Source organism: Dipodomys ordii, unplaced genomic scaffold (assembly GCF_000151885.1).
Source record: "Dipodomys ordii isolate 6190 unplaced genomic scaffold, Dord_2.0 Scaffold2, whole genome shotgun sequence".
NCBI lineage: Eukaryota > Metazoa > Chordata > Mammalia > Rodentia > Heteromyidae > Dipodomys > Dipodomys ordii.
This window is the reverse complement of record NW_012267218.1, coordinates 34,133,846-34,149,872: the sequence shown is the minus strand read 5'-3', so window position 1 is coordinate 34,149,872 and position 16,027 is coordinate 34,133,846. Positions and strand designations below refer to the sequence as shown.

The 16,027-nt window shown below is 36.0% G+C and overlaps 1 protein-coding gene across 1 annotated transcript in view; it reads left to right on the top strand.

Annotated features, from left to right (window-relative positions):
- Mnat1 (MNAT CDK-activating kinase assembly factor 1) overlaps positions 1-13,314 on the top strand; it is a 116,606-nt gene extending 103,292 nt beyond the window's left edge. Inside the window, exons 8-9 of the mRNA XM_013013890.1 lie at positions 1,082-1,113; positions 13,194-13,314. Of these exons, the coding sequence (XP_012869344.1) occupies positions 1,082-1,113; positions 13,194-13,314 (153 nt within the window). The remainder of the gene's footprint in view (positions 1-1,081; positions 1,114-13,193) is intronic.
- Positions 13,315-16,027: the final 2,713 nt, after the last annotated feature.

Sequence of the window (16,027 nt, the reverse complement as noted above, 5' to 3'; positions counted from 1 at the left end):
CAAGTTTATTGGATCTTCTTAGAAGATCTGTATAGAGGGGTTACAATTACATGGGCAAGATAATGAGTACATTTCTTATCAAGCATTGTTGCCTCCTCCTTTGGTTCCCCTTCCCATCCCTTCCCATCTCCCCTCCCCCCGCCCCCCCCCCCCCCCCCCCAAGATTGTTCGTTTTATACTTGAAGATTCCCTGCCTATTCCTATTAATAATGACTTAAAATTTATAAATATTTATTATTAGCAACATGATATAGTGACTTTCTATTAGTATTTTCAACTTTATTTTGTAGTTTTACTTTGTATCACTTGTCAATGCAACATGCATTGTTTGTTACTGGACAACACTGGAAGGAATTTTTAGTCAGTGTTATATAAGTTAGTATATAATATGTTAAGATATAAATCTGTTCTTTTGAGAGATTTTAATCTTAATTTGTAGGTTTATTGTATGAAATAGATAATTTCATGTAAAATATGAATAGTTTTTCCTTATGTTTAACTCAAGTTTAATTCATACTAATTGTAGGTATAAACATTTGATTCTTGACCTAGGGTCATGGCCCAGTGGTAGAGTACCCACCAGCAAGGAAAAGGGCCTGAGTTTAAACCTTAGCACTTCCAAAAGAAAAAAAAAATCAATATGTACAATACAATTTCAAAGCCTATGTATATATAATTTGAAACGAAAGTGTTACTATTGTAGTTTCAGTTTACTTCTGAGAATGATCATTTTTCTACTATCCAACGCAACCAGAATTACTGTATTTCTCATATAACTAAGTTAATAATTTGTAATTTTTGACTGGACATCTGGGAATAGGACATAATTTGGTTATGGTTTTCATGAACCTCCCAATCTCTTTCTCCTAAGTATCTGGGATTGCAGGTATCAGACACCATACCTGCTTTTGAGAGCTTTTGTATTGTGGATATTAATTTTCCCCTGTGTTTTGGTATGTTGTTTTTGTTTTTATTCACTTCTATTTTATAGTTTTCCTCCTGATATGTTTTGTGATCAAGGAGCATGTTGTTTAATTTTCACGTTTGTAAATTTTCCAGTTTCTTCTTTATTAATTGCTAGCTTCATTCCGTTGTGGTTGGCGAAGATGTTTGGTATGAGGTCAGTTTTTAAAAATTGATGGAGGCTTATTCCATTAACTAACACTTGCAAAGAGAATTCCATGTGTATTCTTTCCCAGTCTCTTCTCCCTGGCTTTGGAATAGACAAACAAAACAATTTACTAGCAATCCCTGCTTGCAGACCAGAGACCATGTTCCATACTGGTTACTCACACTGCCAAACTGGGCAGAATGGAGAGTTCTGGCAAGCAAGAATGCCACAAAGCTTTCCTACCATTTTCAAGCAATGTCTTTCTTGAATCAGCATTCATTTGGTTGCTCTAAAACTTTAGCTATTTTCCAGAGTACTGAAAGTTTCTGTTTATGATTTTTTTTAACGTTTTATTGTGGTAAGAACATTTATCATGTGATATAACTAAAAAGTGTATGTGTGTGTGTGTGTGTGTGTGTGTTGGTACTGGGGCTTGAACTCAGAGCCTTATGCTCTCACTTGGCTTTTTTGTTGAAAGCTGGCACTCTATCACTTGAGCCATATCTCCTCCTCTGGCTTTTTGCTGGTTTATTAGAGGTAAGAGTCTCTTGGACTCTCATGGCTTCAATCAGTATGGTCAGATTTCAGCCTTCTTAATAGCTAAGATTACAGGCATGAGCTACCAGCACCCAGCTTAAAAATGTTTTAAGTGCATAATATTCTTGCATATAGGTCCAATATTTTAGAGCAGAGCTCTAGAATGTAGTTATCTTGCTTAACTGAAACATGCTCATTTATTAGTAACTCCTTACATCCTCTTCCCTTCATTCACTTTTATAATCCATTTTTGTCTCTTGACCACTATTTTATAATCACACTATAGATTGTTTTATTTCTGTGTTCTTGTCTTGAAATAAGATTTTGAGTAAATAATTTCTAAGCCTTAGTACACATGTCCATGTAAGATGATTCTAAGTGAAATGAATGCCAAGGCATGGAAACAAGAAGTTTTTCTTTGTTGGTTATTTTTAATGTACTCTGTAAATTCTTTTTTCTTTTGTGCTTTTTCCCCTATGGTTTATCCCCTGTTGTCACTGTATTTGATTTTGGTACCCTGGGTATTGTATATACATTTATCTGAGTTAGGGAAGGGAAGAGAAACAACAAAATAGTGAGTTAAAAGACAAAAGGACAAATCAATGAAACAGCGATACAAGAGAATATGTTGGAAATCAACTGTACAACTTGGAGGGGGATTGGGGAGGGAAGGAAAGTTGGAGAAAAATGAGGGGCAGGAGTAACAAGTTTGACAAGAAATATACTCACTCCTTATGTATGTAACTGTAACTCCTCTATACATCACGTTGACAATAAAAATTAAATAAAAAACTATTATTAACTTTAAATAGTTGTACCAAAGGAGTTACCATTCAACAAATCAGTTTCTGAATACAATATGATCAATGTCAGTCCTTGGATCATTCTTCCTCATCCCTCCAAACCCTCTTTCTCCTCAATTTTCTTCATTTTGTAGGCTACGTATTCAATTTTATGACTTTATTCTCCACTTTTGACTTTGTCTTTGTAAGTTGAGAATATATTCCTTTACTCCTCTCTCTGTTCTCTCATGTTGGGTTCTTATGAATAGTAAATAGCAGTATGAAAACTAGAAAGTTAATCTAATGATCAAATTTGTTGATATCATATGTTATCAATATCATATTTTGTGTTTTCTTAAAAATATGAGTCACCAAGACCATGGAAGAAAAAATAATTCTTAAGCTGGGTGCTGATGGTCCACACACATACTCAGGAGGCAGAGATGTGAGGATTTCAGTTCAAAGCCAGCCCAGGATAGTCCATGAGACTCTTATCTCCAATTAACCCCCCCAAAAAAGCCAGAAGTGGAGCTGTACTCAAGTGGTAGAGTACTAATCTTGAGCAAAAAGAAGAAGGAAAAGCAAAGCAAAGAAAAGATAAAACAGCTCTTCTTTATAAAGAAGAGCTTTGAGAATCTGTTCTGTTCTGCATATTTTGTCAGCAAATTATGGTTACAGCAGAACAGCCATGTTTTTTTTTGATCACTGCAGTCTAAAATGATTGCCCTTCAACAAAGAAAGGAGAACAAACCAGGGGAAAACCCACATCATCAAATTTCTTACAGCCTCTTGCAACCAAATATGAATTTAAACATTGCCAATTGTATTCTTGTACTTTTGTACACATAACATTAAAACATAGTTTCTCTGCTTTAAGAGATCATTCTTCTGTTTTCATTATATGTGTATAAATTTCTGTGTGCCTGGAACAAGACCTGAAGATACTCTGTCAGCCATCTGAAAGTGTTCCTTTTTAGAGGAGATTCAGAAAGAAACCATCTAAGCTTTTAAATAAGAGGAAAATACGTTCTTTACACATGGAGTATTTGGTCTAAATGATGTTTAACCAATTAAGTAATTAGTCTCTTAAAGTATGTTGTTTTAGAAAAGCCTTATTTTGTATTGTTCATTGTAGTAGCACATTACTTCTGCTAACAGGCATAGATTTTTTTCTAGGAGAGTACAGATGTGGTTTTACTTTTGGAAAAGAGTTCCAGTTTTCTGAGGAATTATTATTAAAATATTTTTTAAAAATGAAATTGTTAGCCGGGTGCTGGTGGCTCACGCCTGTAATCCTAGCTACTTAGGCGGCTGAGATCTGAGGATCGAGGTTCAAAGCCAGCCCTAGCAGGAAAAGCTGTGAAACTCTTCCAATAAACCACCAGAAAACTGGAAGTGGTGTTGTGACTCTAGTGGTAGAGCATTAGCCTTGAGCTGAAGAGCTAGGGACAGAGTCCAGACCCAGAGTTCAAGCCCCATGATCAACAAAAAAATAAAAAAAATAAAAAATAAATGAAATGAAATTGTTATTTATTAAGTCAGAACTCTTGGAGCTCCCTCTCATCCTCCCCACCCCCCCACCCCCATCTTGGGGCTTGAACTCAGGGCCTAGGCCTGCCCCTGAGTTCCTTTCCCTCAAGGCTAGTACTCTACTGCTTGAGCTACAGCTCTTAATTCTGCGTTTTCTGTGATTAATTGGAGTCTCAGGGACTTTCCTGACTGTGCTGGCTTTAAACCACCACGATCCTTAGATCTCAGCCTTCTGAGTAGTTAAGATTATAGGTGTGGGCCACCTGAGCCCACTTGAAGCTTTTTTTTTTTTTGCTATTTTTGCTTGATCCCTGAGTTAGATATTCTGTAAACCTGTTTTTACTTGTTAAAAAAGTAGAATTTTCCAAAAATAAGAGTAAACATCTGTTATTTTATCAGTTGATATCTTTGTGTGTTATTATTTGATTTTAAGATTTACCTAAGCTCTTGGCATTATTTAGATTCCAATGTATGAAATAGAGCTTTTGATGAGATGGTGCTTTGAATGGAAGAACAAATATATTACAAAATCTCTAGCTTTGGGTGTGTCTGGTACTGCTTGTATTTCTTGTTTTTCTTCAGCATTTGTAGTTGTATTTATACTATAAGTCTTTGACTGGGCTGGGAAGGTGGCTCAGTGGTAGAGCGCTTGCCTTGCATGCCTAAGGCCCTGGGTTCAATTCCCCAGCACCACATAAGCAAAAAGAAAAAAGCCGGAAGTAGCGCTATGGCTCAAGTGGTAGAGCTCTAGCCTTGAGCTGAAGAGCTGAGGGACAGCACCCAGACCCAGAGTTCAGGCCCCACGCCGGCCCCCCCCCCAAAAAAAAAAAAGTCTTTGACTATAAAATTGCTTAACATGAAGTTGAGTTTATAAGATAGAAGACAACTTTCAAATACTTTCAAGACAACTTTCAAATACACAAATTTAAGAAAGTACAAGTGTTTACATTTTCAATAAAGTCGTTTTACATTGCATATTATATCCTATTTTGTCATTATTATAGGCATCTTCTAATTTTCAGGAAATCTTCCTATCTCATCAGCGATGGCTTTCCCTTGCTATATTTCGTGTTTATTTGTTTCATTGTTGTTGTTGCTTTGGTCTCGCCTTTGCCATTTCTTAGCTGCTTTTCCTTTGGGGGGCTTTATTTTCTCCTTGCTGAAACATCTTTTTATAATTCTTACACATTTTCCTTCTTTCTTTATTTTTTTTTAAAGCTCCGCTATATTTTGAGTGTTTCCCTCAGATATATCTTTCAGCTCACTATTTTTTTTTTTTTTTTGGTCTAAGGTTAATCTGCTGTTTATTCTTTGACTTATGCCTTTTTAAAAAAAGTTGTTGCAATTCTAGAGTTTGAACTCAGGGCTTTCTGCTTCTTGTGCTCTACTACTTGAGGCACAGCACCAACCTTTTTGGTTTTCAGACAGGTCATTTACTTTTCTGTAGGGCCATTCTCAGATCATGATTCTTCTACATCCTTTTTCTGAGGAGCTTGGATTATAAATATGTGCCACATGTGTCTTCTTCACAAAAGGAATATGTCTGTTTTCATATTGTCTTTTTCTTTATGACATCTGTTTCTTCATCTCTTGATATTAAGTACATTTCTTTTGAAGTTTCTCTTGTCTATGGTTCTACGTGTGTGAAGTCTTACTATTCATTGTATAAAAAAGTTATGTCATTATAATTTTTTGTTGATGTTACAAGGAACCCCCATTTAGTGGAAGCCTTTAAATTGTGGAGGCATATAGGTACAGAGGTTTAAATTTACTTCTGCCAGACTCCTGTGACCTACTCTGGACTAATTGTAGTTCTTAATTTCTCTAGGATGGAGCAACCTCTGTGGGTGATTTATTTTTCTACCCATATTTCTTGTGCTGTCTCCAGGCTATTGAGAAAAAAGTTTTTCTCTACATAGTTTTAGAGATGGGACAGTGTTTTATAGATCTACATTGTTTGTAAGGAGCCAGCCCTGTTCAAGGTTTTATCTACCAGGCCTGGGGTTTATCTTCTGTCCTTTATGGTTGTGAGTCACTGTTATCCAAAGCTTTCCTAAACTCCAGCCAGGAACTGCTCTTCAAATTATGGTGCCTTTGCAAATTCTGAAAGTTTTCCTTAAAGATTAGTTTATTTGACTCTATATACACACATATAAATATAACATATATAATATATAATACATCATACATATGTATAATATACTATGTATATTATATATTTATAACCCATGTATATATGTATATATGTGTTATATATGTTATGTTAGGGAAGCTTCTTATATCTGTTCAGAATTGAGTGACTGGCATTTGAGACATGGTTTTGGAAGACAGGCAATGCTAATGGTACTCACAACTCATTCCCAGGAAAGGAAACAAGGACCACAAGTATGGAATGGGAAGTGATGAAGATTTAACGAAAAATAAAACCTCCTCATTTACTTTGGCTTAAATTCAGATAACATGGAGATGATTAGTGAGAAATAAATTTGGAAAGGTAGATTGGAATCAAAATGGCCTTGAATTGTAGACTAAGGATTTAGACTTTGTTCTTCATAGAGACCCAGTACGTGCCTACTTGAATGAGCCATACAGAACTTTTCCCTAAGAAGATAAATTTGATAACTGTGCCTAGTTTGGAATGAAGAGAGCATGTATAAATGAGGAGATATCAGCTAAGAGATTATTGGTAGTCTATGAATGACATAAAGACCAAATGTGGTGGAGCAAGCCTATAATCCCAGAACTCAGGAGGCTGAAGCAGAAATATTTTAAGTTGGACCCCAGCCTGAGCTGCATAAGGAGACTTTAAAAAAATAAAGAAGATACTAACATGTGGAATAAGATAACAATACAGTAGTGGCAATGAAGATAATATATTGAGTAAGGGAAAGAAGAGAAAATGGGAGTGGAAATAACATAGCAATTTAACTTTTGAAATAAAACCAATATGTGTTGAGTATTATGAAATATAGATCTGTATATATATGTATATATGTAACCATACAAATGCAGTATGTGTGTATGTGTGTGTATATATGTGTATAGCCTGGGTGCTGTTCTTGAGCTTTTTGCTTAAGGCTAGTACTTTACCACTTGAAACATGACTCCACTTTGATCTTTTTGATAGTTAATTGGCGATAAGGGTGTCATGAACTTTCCTCCTGAGTTGCTAGGATTATAGGTGTGAGCCACCAGTCCTTGCTTCTCTGTATCTTCTAATATTGAGGGTGGTACAGTCTTCTTCAGTTTTAAATCAGAAAGATTTATGTGAACAATTTTACATTCAGGTGTTAAAGGAATTAAGTCATGGTGTACACTTGGACAGAATGTCTAAGTTTCTAAATCTGATATTTGGTACAACTTTGGGTAGAGTAAATTGGTTTATTCACCTTGTGTTCTAATATGCTGGCTAGATAATGAAGTGAAGAGAAAAGTGATGACTATCTAAGGAAGTAGGATTTGTTGGAGTTCCTGAGCCATGTGCTATAACCAAAGTGCCCTTAAGAATTATGTAACAGAGCACCATTCACGATTTATCTTAAGATAGTCTATTGTCATGATAAAGTTAGAATAAGCACAAACTTTAGTTTTTAGAATGTTTATGTTTTTAGTGATAGTTGTCTGAACACACTATTGCTCTGTTTTTAATGTTAATTCTCATGGAGATATATACTTCAGGTTATTTATGTGTATATTTCATAATTTTAGCTGATTCATCCCACCTCTCCCCAGTCCTATATCCCTTCCCACCTCCATTACTGGGATCAACACTGGAACTAGAATATGCTAGGTAAGCACTCTCTGAGCTGTACACACAGCTCTTATGCTAAACTTCTGTGCACTCTTGACTCTTGACAGCCCTCAATGACAGATTTGAATCTTGTTGGCTGTGACACAGATCTGGTCTGTTTACTGCATGATGGCATTAATAAAATAGGCCACCATGACTCAGTCATGGAGTTGTTTACCTATTGTTTCAACTACTCTGGAGGATCACTGAACTCGGGAGTTTGAGGCTAGTCTTAGCAACATGACAAGTCCTGGTCTCAAAAAAGGAATGGAAAAAGGGAAAGAGAGAGGAGGGAAAGAAGGAGGGATGCCATTTTGTAAGAAAATGATTCTAGTCTCTAGAGTTCCCTTTCTTGATTCGAACCATTCCAAGTTTTTAACTCTCCATAGGGCCTGTTAATTTGAAGTAGAAGAAAATATAATAGGAACTTTACTTCTTCATTTCAACTCAGATTCCAAGAATTCTACATTGTTTGGTGCTAGCATGTATCAAAGGTTGTTACAAATAGGTTATAACTGGAGGGAAAGAGTGCTGCTCCTTGGTCTTGAGTGAAAACCTCTGCTCTCTGACCCTCACTGAGAACTTGAAGCATGGTGGAATGGCACAAGGTGTCAGCCAGATGATCAAAAGCATGGCTTTAAAGAAGGAAAATAGTACAAGCATGATCTCAGAAGAGTGATCTCCTTTAACAAGGGACTTCTTTTTGCAGCTAAATAAGTATAAATTATGCTTTCTTATTTGGGAGTGGAAGCTGCTAAATGAAACAGAAAAAATGAAAATGAAAAAGAATGGAGTTCTAACATTTCCTTCTTACTTTCCTCTCAGGAGCCATTGCTACTTTTCACAACTTTTCCAAAGCCTGTTTGGAATGGATTTTGATAGGTCGTGCTGAAGAAAGGAACCTAGATGAAACATCAGTCAGGGCATAAAATAAATACTCTTTGTACAAGAATTACCTTAGACATGTTTTTGAACACATAAAGCAATAATAAGAAAATAAAAGTATGATTAAAAAAATCTCAGTTTAGTCTGCCTTTAGTATAAATAAAGGTAAAGGTACCAACATAAGCAAATCTTTTTTTCTCCCTGCTTTCCTGCTTTCTGCTTATAAGATTTAGACGTATTTAAAACAAACCAATGAAAAGCAGAAATAGTGTCCTGGCATTGGCTAAATAGTTGGGGCAATTACCTCCAGACTCCAGAACCCAACTCGGCTTGACTTTTGGGAATAAATTTGTCTTAAGTCTTCCTTTTCAGGGGCTGGGAATGTGATAGAGTGCTTGCCTAACATGCATGAAGCCCTGTGTTTGATTCCTCAGTTCCACATACACAGAAAAGGCCAGAAGTGGCACTGTGGCTCCAGTGGTAGAGTGCTCGCCTTGAGTAAAAGCAGTTCAGGGACAGTGCCCAGGACTGCCCCCCCTCAAAAAAAGTGTCTTCTTCAAAATTGTATACCTGTATACAAGAAATGATGATAACCTCTGCCCCAAACCCTGTGAATCCTAGTTTTTGATGTACTTTTGAGGTACTTTTAAAATATCGCATTAAGGTGAAAATTGGGGCTGGGCATGTGGCTCAGTGGTAGAGCGATTGCCTAGCATGCATGAGGCCCTGGGTTCAATTCCTCGGTACCGGAGACACAGCAAAAGCCAGAAGTGGCTCAAGTGTTAGAGTGCTAGCTTTGAGCAAAAGAAGTTCAGGGGCAGGCCCTGAGTTCAAACCCCAGGACTGTAAGAAAAAAAAAATTGGCCAGGCGCTGGTGGCTCATGCCTGTAATCCTAGCTACTCAGGAGGTTGAGATCTGAGGACCGAGGTTCAAAGCCAGCCCGGGCAGGAAAGTCTGTGAGACTCTTATCTCCAATAAACCATTAGAAAACCAGAAGTGGCACTGTGGCTCAAGTGGTAGAGCGCTCACCTTGAGCTGAAGAGCTGAGGGACAGCGCCCAGGCCCAGAGTTCAGGCCCCACGACCGACACCCCCCCCCAAAAAAAAAAGTGAAAATTGGAGGCAAAACACTAAATTGTGATCATGTAGTTTCAGTGTAGCAGATCCTTAAAATACTTTTGCATATCATAATAGTTAAAAGATTTAGAAAATGAAAACCCAAAGTTGAGTAACAAGAATGAACTTTAAAAAAAATCCACTGGAATTAATCTAGGTTTCTGTGGTGAAATATTTTGAAGTACTTAACAGTAACTGTTTTGTGTAGCACTAGAGATCAAAAACAGCAATATAAATAGGCAAGACTCTTAAAGAATCATACTCAGCAGACATGTCTCATGTAAATCGTTACTAGAATGGAAGCACGTTCTCGTCAATGCTATGCATAGAAATTTTAATTGACTTATTTTGGCAGTGAGAATCATACAACAGCACTAATAACTCAAACTTAAAATATTTGTTCATTGCTCGGGATTATGACTATGTTCAAGAAATACTATTTTTAAGCACTAATTAATCATTTTAGATAAACTTTTAAAAATACATTTATAGGCTCAGTGAGTATGACTGTTTATTACATTTTACCTATAAAAACTGAACTGTTTTATATACTCTTTATAGAAACAGTGCACAGTCATAAATTAAAAGATGCAACTGTTTGGGATATTTTACTGGTGGTCCTATGTTTTTCTGCCAGCAGTGCAGCTGTTTCAGGTTTCTCAGGATAACATATAAAACATTGTATGCACACTGCAAGTTTATGCTGGAATTGCCAAGCCAGAGCTGGTATGATTCAACTTTCCCAGACATGAACTGTACGAAAATGTGATGAATCAAAAGTTAGTTATACACTGGTTTGTGTTGTAATAGTTGTCTTCTATAGCTGTGATGAGTGAACAGTTACTGGTGATAAGACTGCTTTCCTTTGGTTGATCTAAAAAAAAAGAGGGTGATACACCATTATAGAGGATGTGAATTAAAAAATAGATCAGGAATAGAACCTTTGATTTCCAAACCACCTTTAAAAATATACTCACTTATTTGTTTATAGTTGATAAGTTCCTAGTGAGTGCAAGTTGATTTTTACTTTCTGAGGTAACTTCTTACCTCAAAAAATATTAAAAAGATTATAGTTTATATTCTATTTTGGGGGGTAATAAACAGATAACTTTATGGCCATATGATAGGCTTGGTAAATGAAACATGGAATTAAGGTTTTACCAGTAGTTTGACAATGACTAATAAAAGTAGTTTCCAAAGAGGGATGCATCCTAGTAGAACATGTAAATTGGGGTGTAAGGAGAAAATATTAGGAGTTTTTAATTATTAAAGTATTTTCTTTTTTATTGTGAAAATACAGAGGGGTTACAATTAAATGGGCAGGGTAATGAGTACATTTCTTATCAAGCTTGTTGCCTCCTCCTTTGTTTGTTTCCCTTTCCCATTCCTTCCCATCCTCCCCCCAACCCCCAGGCCAAAGTTGTAAGACATAACGACTTAGACACCTCATTGTTGCAATGGGTTCACCTGTATCCCTTTTTTTTCCCTTCCCTCCCACAAATTATACCAACTTCAAATACAATGAAAGCAGGGGTTATACCGTGGGGGAGGGTAAAGTATTTTTATTCTTTAAAATGTCTATATAGGGGCTAGAGTGGTAGAGTGCTTGCTTTGCATGCATGAGGCCCTGGGTTCAATTCCTTAGCACCAGAAAAGCAGAAAAAAACCCAGAAGTAGTTGTGTGGCTCAAGTGGTAGAGTGCTGGCCTTGAGCTGAAGAACCAAGGGACAGTGCCCAAGCCCAGAGTTCAGACCCCATGACCGGCAAAAAGAAAAGAAAAGAAAAAAAAATCTATATATTTTTGTTACTATGTAAGAATATTATGCATATGATTATGTATTACCTATAATAGTATATAGTACATAGTACTCTATGTATATGATTAAATAAGTCTACAAATTTTAGGGATGAATGCACAAATATTTTATGCTGGTAGTATAGGTTATAGTAACAAAATTGCCTTAGATTGTTGCTTAGTAAATACTAACTTCCTTTCTCCTTCCACTTCTCTTTCATTCTTGGCTTAGAAGGAAAGAATTGTGTTAATACTTTGATTATTAGCAATGTAAATAAATTATAGCCAATTGGAGGAGCTCAGCCTGTTTCTTATTTTGATAGCCTTTCTATTTTGTCTCTTACACATTGCCACATATTTTTAAAACAAACAAGCTTATCAGAATGGATACAGATGAAAAGCTGACTTGTTATTTTGTTAGAAGTAATAAGTTGTTCATGCATGAAGCTCTTGACACACAGGAAGCTGGAATAAATGAGTAGAAAAGGTTCCAAGCTATTAAAATGTTCTGGTACTTGATTTATTCATTTGCCATACTCATAAGTCTAAAGTGGGTAAAGCGGCTTTACTTCCTGACACCTAACGAAACAATGTGGTTTCCTAAACTATGGCATTAAAGATGGAAATACTTATTTTCTAGCACTGCTAGTAGTCATGATAAATATTGGCTTTTTGGAGTTATGATTGTTCTATTTTCTTAAAAGTCTCATTTTGTCTATTTTTAACAAGGAAATTTTAATTGCTAAAAGACTATGTATGACTGGCAAGATTTGTGTCTTCACACTTTTTGAGATTAATTCAAAGACTCTTCTGCACTTACTATTTGACAACATTTTGAACTCAAACTCATTCTCCAGGATTTCTTAGGCATATAACTGTGTGTGTGTGTGTGTGTGCATGTGCACATGCACTCTAGCACAAGTGCACTCACGTGCAAGTGTGTGTACGCGTACAAGTACCAGTGCTGGAGCTCAGGGCCTCTTAGCTTTTTCCCTCATTGCTAGTGCCCTACCACTAGAGCTACATCTCTTCTTATGGCTTTTCACTGGTTAACTGATAAGAGTCTCTCGTGGGCTTTTCTGCCCAGGCTGGCTTTGAACCCAATCCTCAGCTCTCAACCTCCTGAGCAGCAGGATTACAAGTGTGAGCTACTAGTGCCCATCCTTAGACATATAATTTTCTAAGTTTTCTTTCTCACAAGGAGACAATATACTTTTTGAAATATTGAAATAATTTTGAAGTAACAAGTGTATTTTCTCACCCCTCCTCCATTTGAGCTTCTTTCAAACCACATTTGTAACAATATTAATATAATAGTGTTGTAACATTGTAAAATCATGTGAGCAGAGTATTGGATGTCCAAACAACAGCTAACTAATCTGTTTTGAACATTTGAAAATTGAACATTTTAATATTTAATTCAAAATACTGTTTTGTAACTTTGCTTTTAGACCTTACTATAATTTACTTTGTAATTTAGTAATAGTTTAGTCAGCATGCTTCCTTTTGAAAAGCAGTAGTCTATTTATAAAAGTGGGAACATTTCTAAAGTTCTTTCTAAAGTTGGAATCAGTTTTATACTTGCTTTATAAAATGTTACAAGCTTATACTTACTTTCTGTATCAATGCTACCTTTTGTTGTTTTAGGTACCTAAATCATGTGAGAGCTGCATCTCCACAGGACCTTGCTGGAGGCTATACTTCTTCTCTTGCTTGTCACAGAGCACTACAAGATGCATTCAGTGGACTTTTCTGGCAGCCCAGTTAAACTGTATTTCTCCATTTATAAGGTTTGGACCCTGGAGCACAACTAAGGGGCTAGAAAAGCAGACTTGTAGAATTATAGCCATACTCAGCTGCACAACAGTACCACCATGAGCCACTCTGTTAAGGAATTCATACAGAGAAAATTTCATATCTAAACTGAGAAATATAGGGGATTCGTTTCCATGAAAAGCTTTGTTTACTTATATTTTCATGAGAGGGATTGAAGTAGGGAGAGCCTCATATGATGGGAGAGATGAATAAATAATTCACTTATGTATATTTGAGGTTGACAGACTTATAAAATCTTTTTAAAAATAAAGCTAGACTTTAATAGTACTTTCTGTGGTTTTTCTCTTATTACAGCGTGTTACTTGAACACATTTTAAAATGCCATTTTGGTTACAGCATTTAGTGTTAATATGTAAGTCTGTTATTTCTTCTCATAAGTTTCTCCTTTTTAATTTTTTCTAATGTCTTCTTGATACTAGTCCAGACAAGTGGATATGTTCCTTCCCCCAGCAGGCTATGGCAAGTAAAACTTGATCTGTGACAGTTTCACTCCCTCAGTATTAGAATGTGGTGCCTGTTTTTTGTAGTGGAAAAGTGAGCAAACCTCACAGGTGTTATGATTCCCAGGTGTGAGCCACTGAGGATAAACCAGAGCACAGCACTAACCTGTTCTAATGACAAACTCAAAGAAGTTAGTTAATAAAATTTAATACTTAAATGGCACCTTTCACCTCCAGTGTGAGTTCATTTTATGATTAGATGTTGGAGACTGAAAAGGTACATTTTAAAACAATTTTTTTCTATGGGCAATTGTGGACTCTGATGTAGTTTTCCATTGAAACTTGAAAGGCTTTTTATTATACCCAGGGTTTTGCTTGAAGAGTTTGGATGTGGAAAGTATGGATATTTGTAGCATCTCAATCTTGTATGAGTCTGTTAGATAGACCACCAGATATGGGACATAATTTCTTAAGGAAATTAAAGGATTTCCTATCAAATCCCCATCACAACAGATGTTAGTTTTATGGGTAGAAGGTCATATGAAACAAAACAGTGGTGACATTAGGGTATAAAATCCATATGTAACAACTCCATCTTATTTTATATCTTTTGGTATCGCAACACTGTCTTTGATAAGTGAATGAAAAAACCAAGGCATTGAACAATTAAAAGGCCAAGATCATATATACAAACTAGTAAGCCAGAATTAGAACACAAGTTTGATTTAAATCCAAATCCAGTTTTAGCTATTCTGTACCAGGGTTAGATATCCTATTCCTTGTAGTAGGTATTCTCCAATTGAAATTTTGTGTTTTAAAGCAGTTTATAAATCTATTCCAAAAATGGTGAGAACAGTAAATTTATATTACATAAAGTTAAGGCTTTGCTGCACTCAAGTGCAAAATAATGATGCATGTGAAGGGAATGAAGTAATAAATGAAACATTTCAAAGGCTTTCCAGACTTTGAGTCTATTGGAGAAGTTGTTAACTGACTGTTAGATCAGTTGAACTAATGAAAGATGACCTAAGAACAACGAACAACACAATAATCTAAGTTGATGGGCTTGTCTCTCACCCTCCTAGTGACTTCCACTCATAGACACAGACTAAGTATCTAAATCTTTATCTCCATGAATCAAGGAAGGCATTTTACAGAAATAATAGTTAACAACTCCTTTGTTACCTGTAACTGTTTGTGAAGACTGTGTGCTTCATATTTTTGAGTATTACATTGTTCTTATCTGTCCCATTTTAACAGATGGAGAAATAGAGGTTAAGGAACTTGACAGAAGCCATACAACTTAAAAATAGCAGAGGTGGAATTTGAACCCAAGTAGTGAGGTTCTAGAGTCCATGTTCTAGAGATGACTGTCAAACTTGTAAACAACAGATGTGCTAAGACTAGGTCTGGGTAGTCAAACTTCATGAGACTTCTGGGAAAGTTTTATAGATCCAATATCCAGATCTCTTATGGGACATGAATGTTGTCAACTAAATGATCTTGTTGAAATGCTTCTGAATGCATGAGTTTATAATGATTTAGGCCAGGGTTCCTTTTCTGCTTGAGCAGATAGTAAATATTTTAGACTTTACAGTCGTGGCAAATTGAGGACATTATATAGAAACATATGAAGAGATAAAACAATTTGCCACAAATTTTTGGTGGTTGTTTTGTTCTTGAAACAAGGTCTCAGTATGTAATCCAGGCTGGCCTGGAACTTGTGATCCTCCTGTCTGTTTCCCAAGTGCTGGGTTCACAGGCATCAATAGCCATTTGGCAAAGTGCCACAGTTTTTTAATGGAAAAATTCAAAATATAATCATATGCAATTTTAAGTATAATTTATTTTTGGGAGAATCATTTTTTTTGGGGGGAATTGCACTCCTTCTTCAACTGGAGATGTAGGAAAGTACTTCTATCATTAAAATCAACTGTAAATGACTGCCTGTTAATGGTTCTTTATGAGATGTTACATGCTTTAAAAACATCCAGACAGGTATAGCCAAGTACTTCTAATTGAAGATTAGGTGAAGCCCTTTATTAATTATTAATTATTTAAGTAGTTCCAAAAAGTTTTGGTTTATGCATATAGTTTCCCCTCATATCTCCCAACTTCACCCATTCCATCAATTTACTTGGTTTCATTTTCACATAAGTACTTTGAATATCACAACTCTATTCAAATTGGAAGCTCCTTATTTGT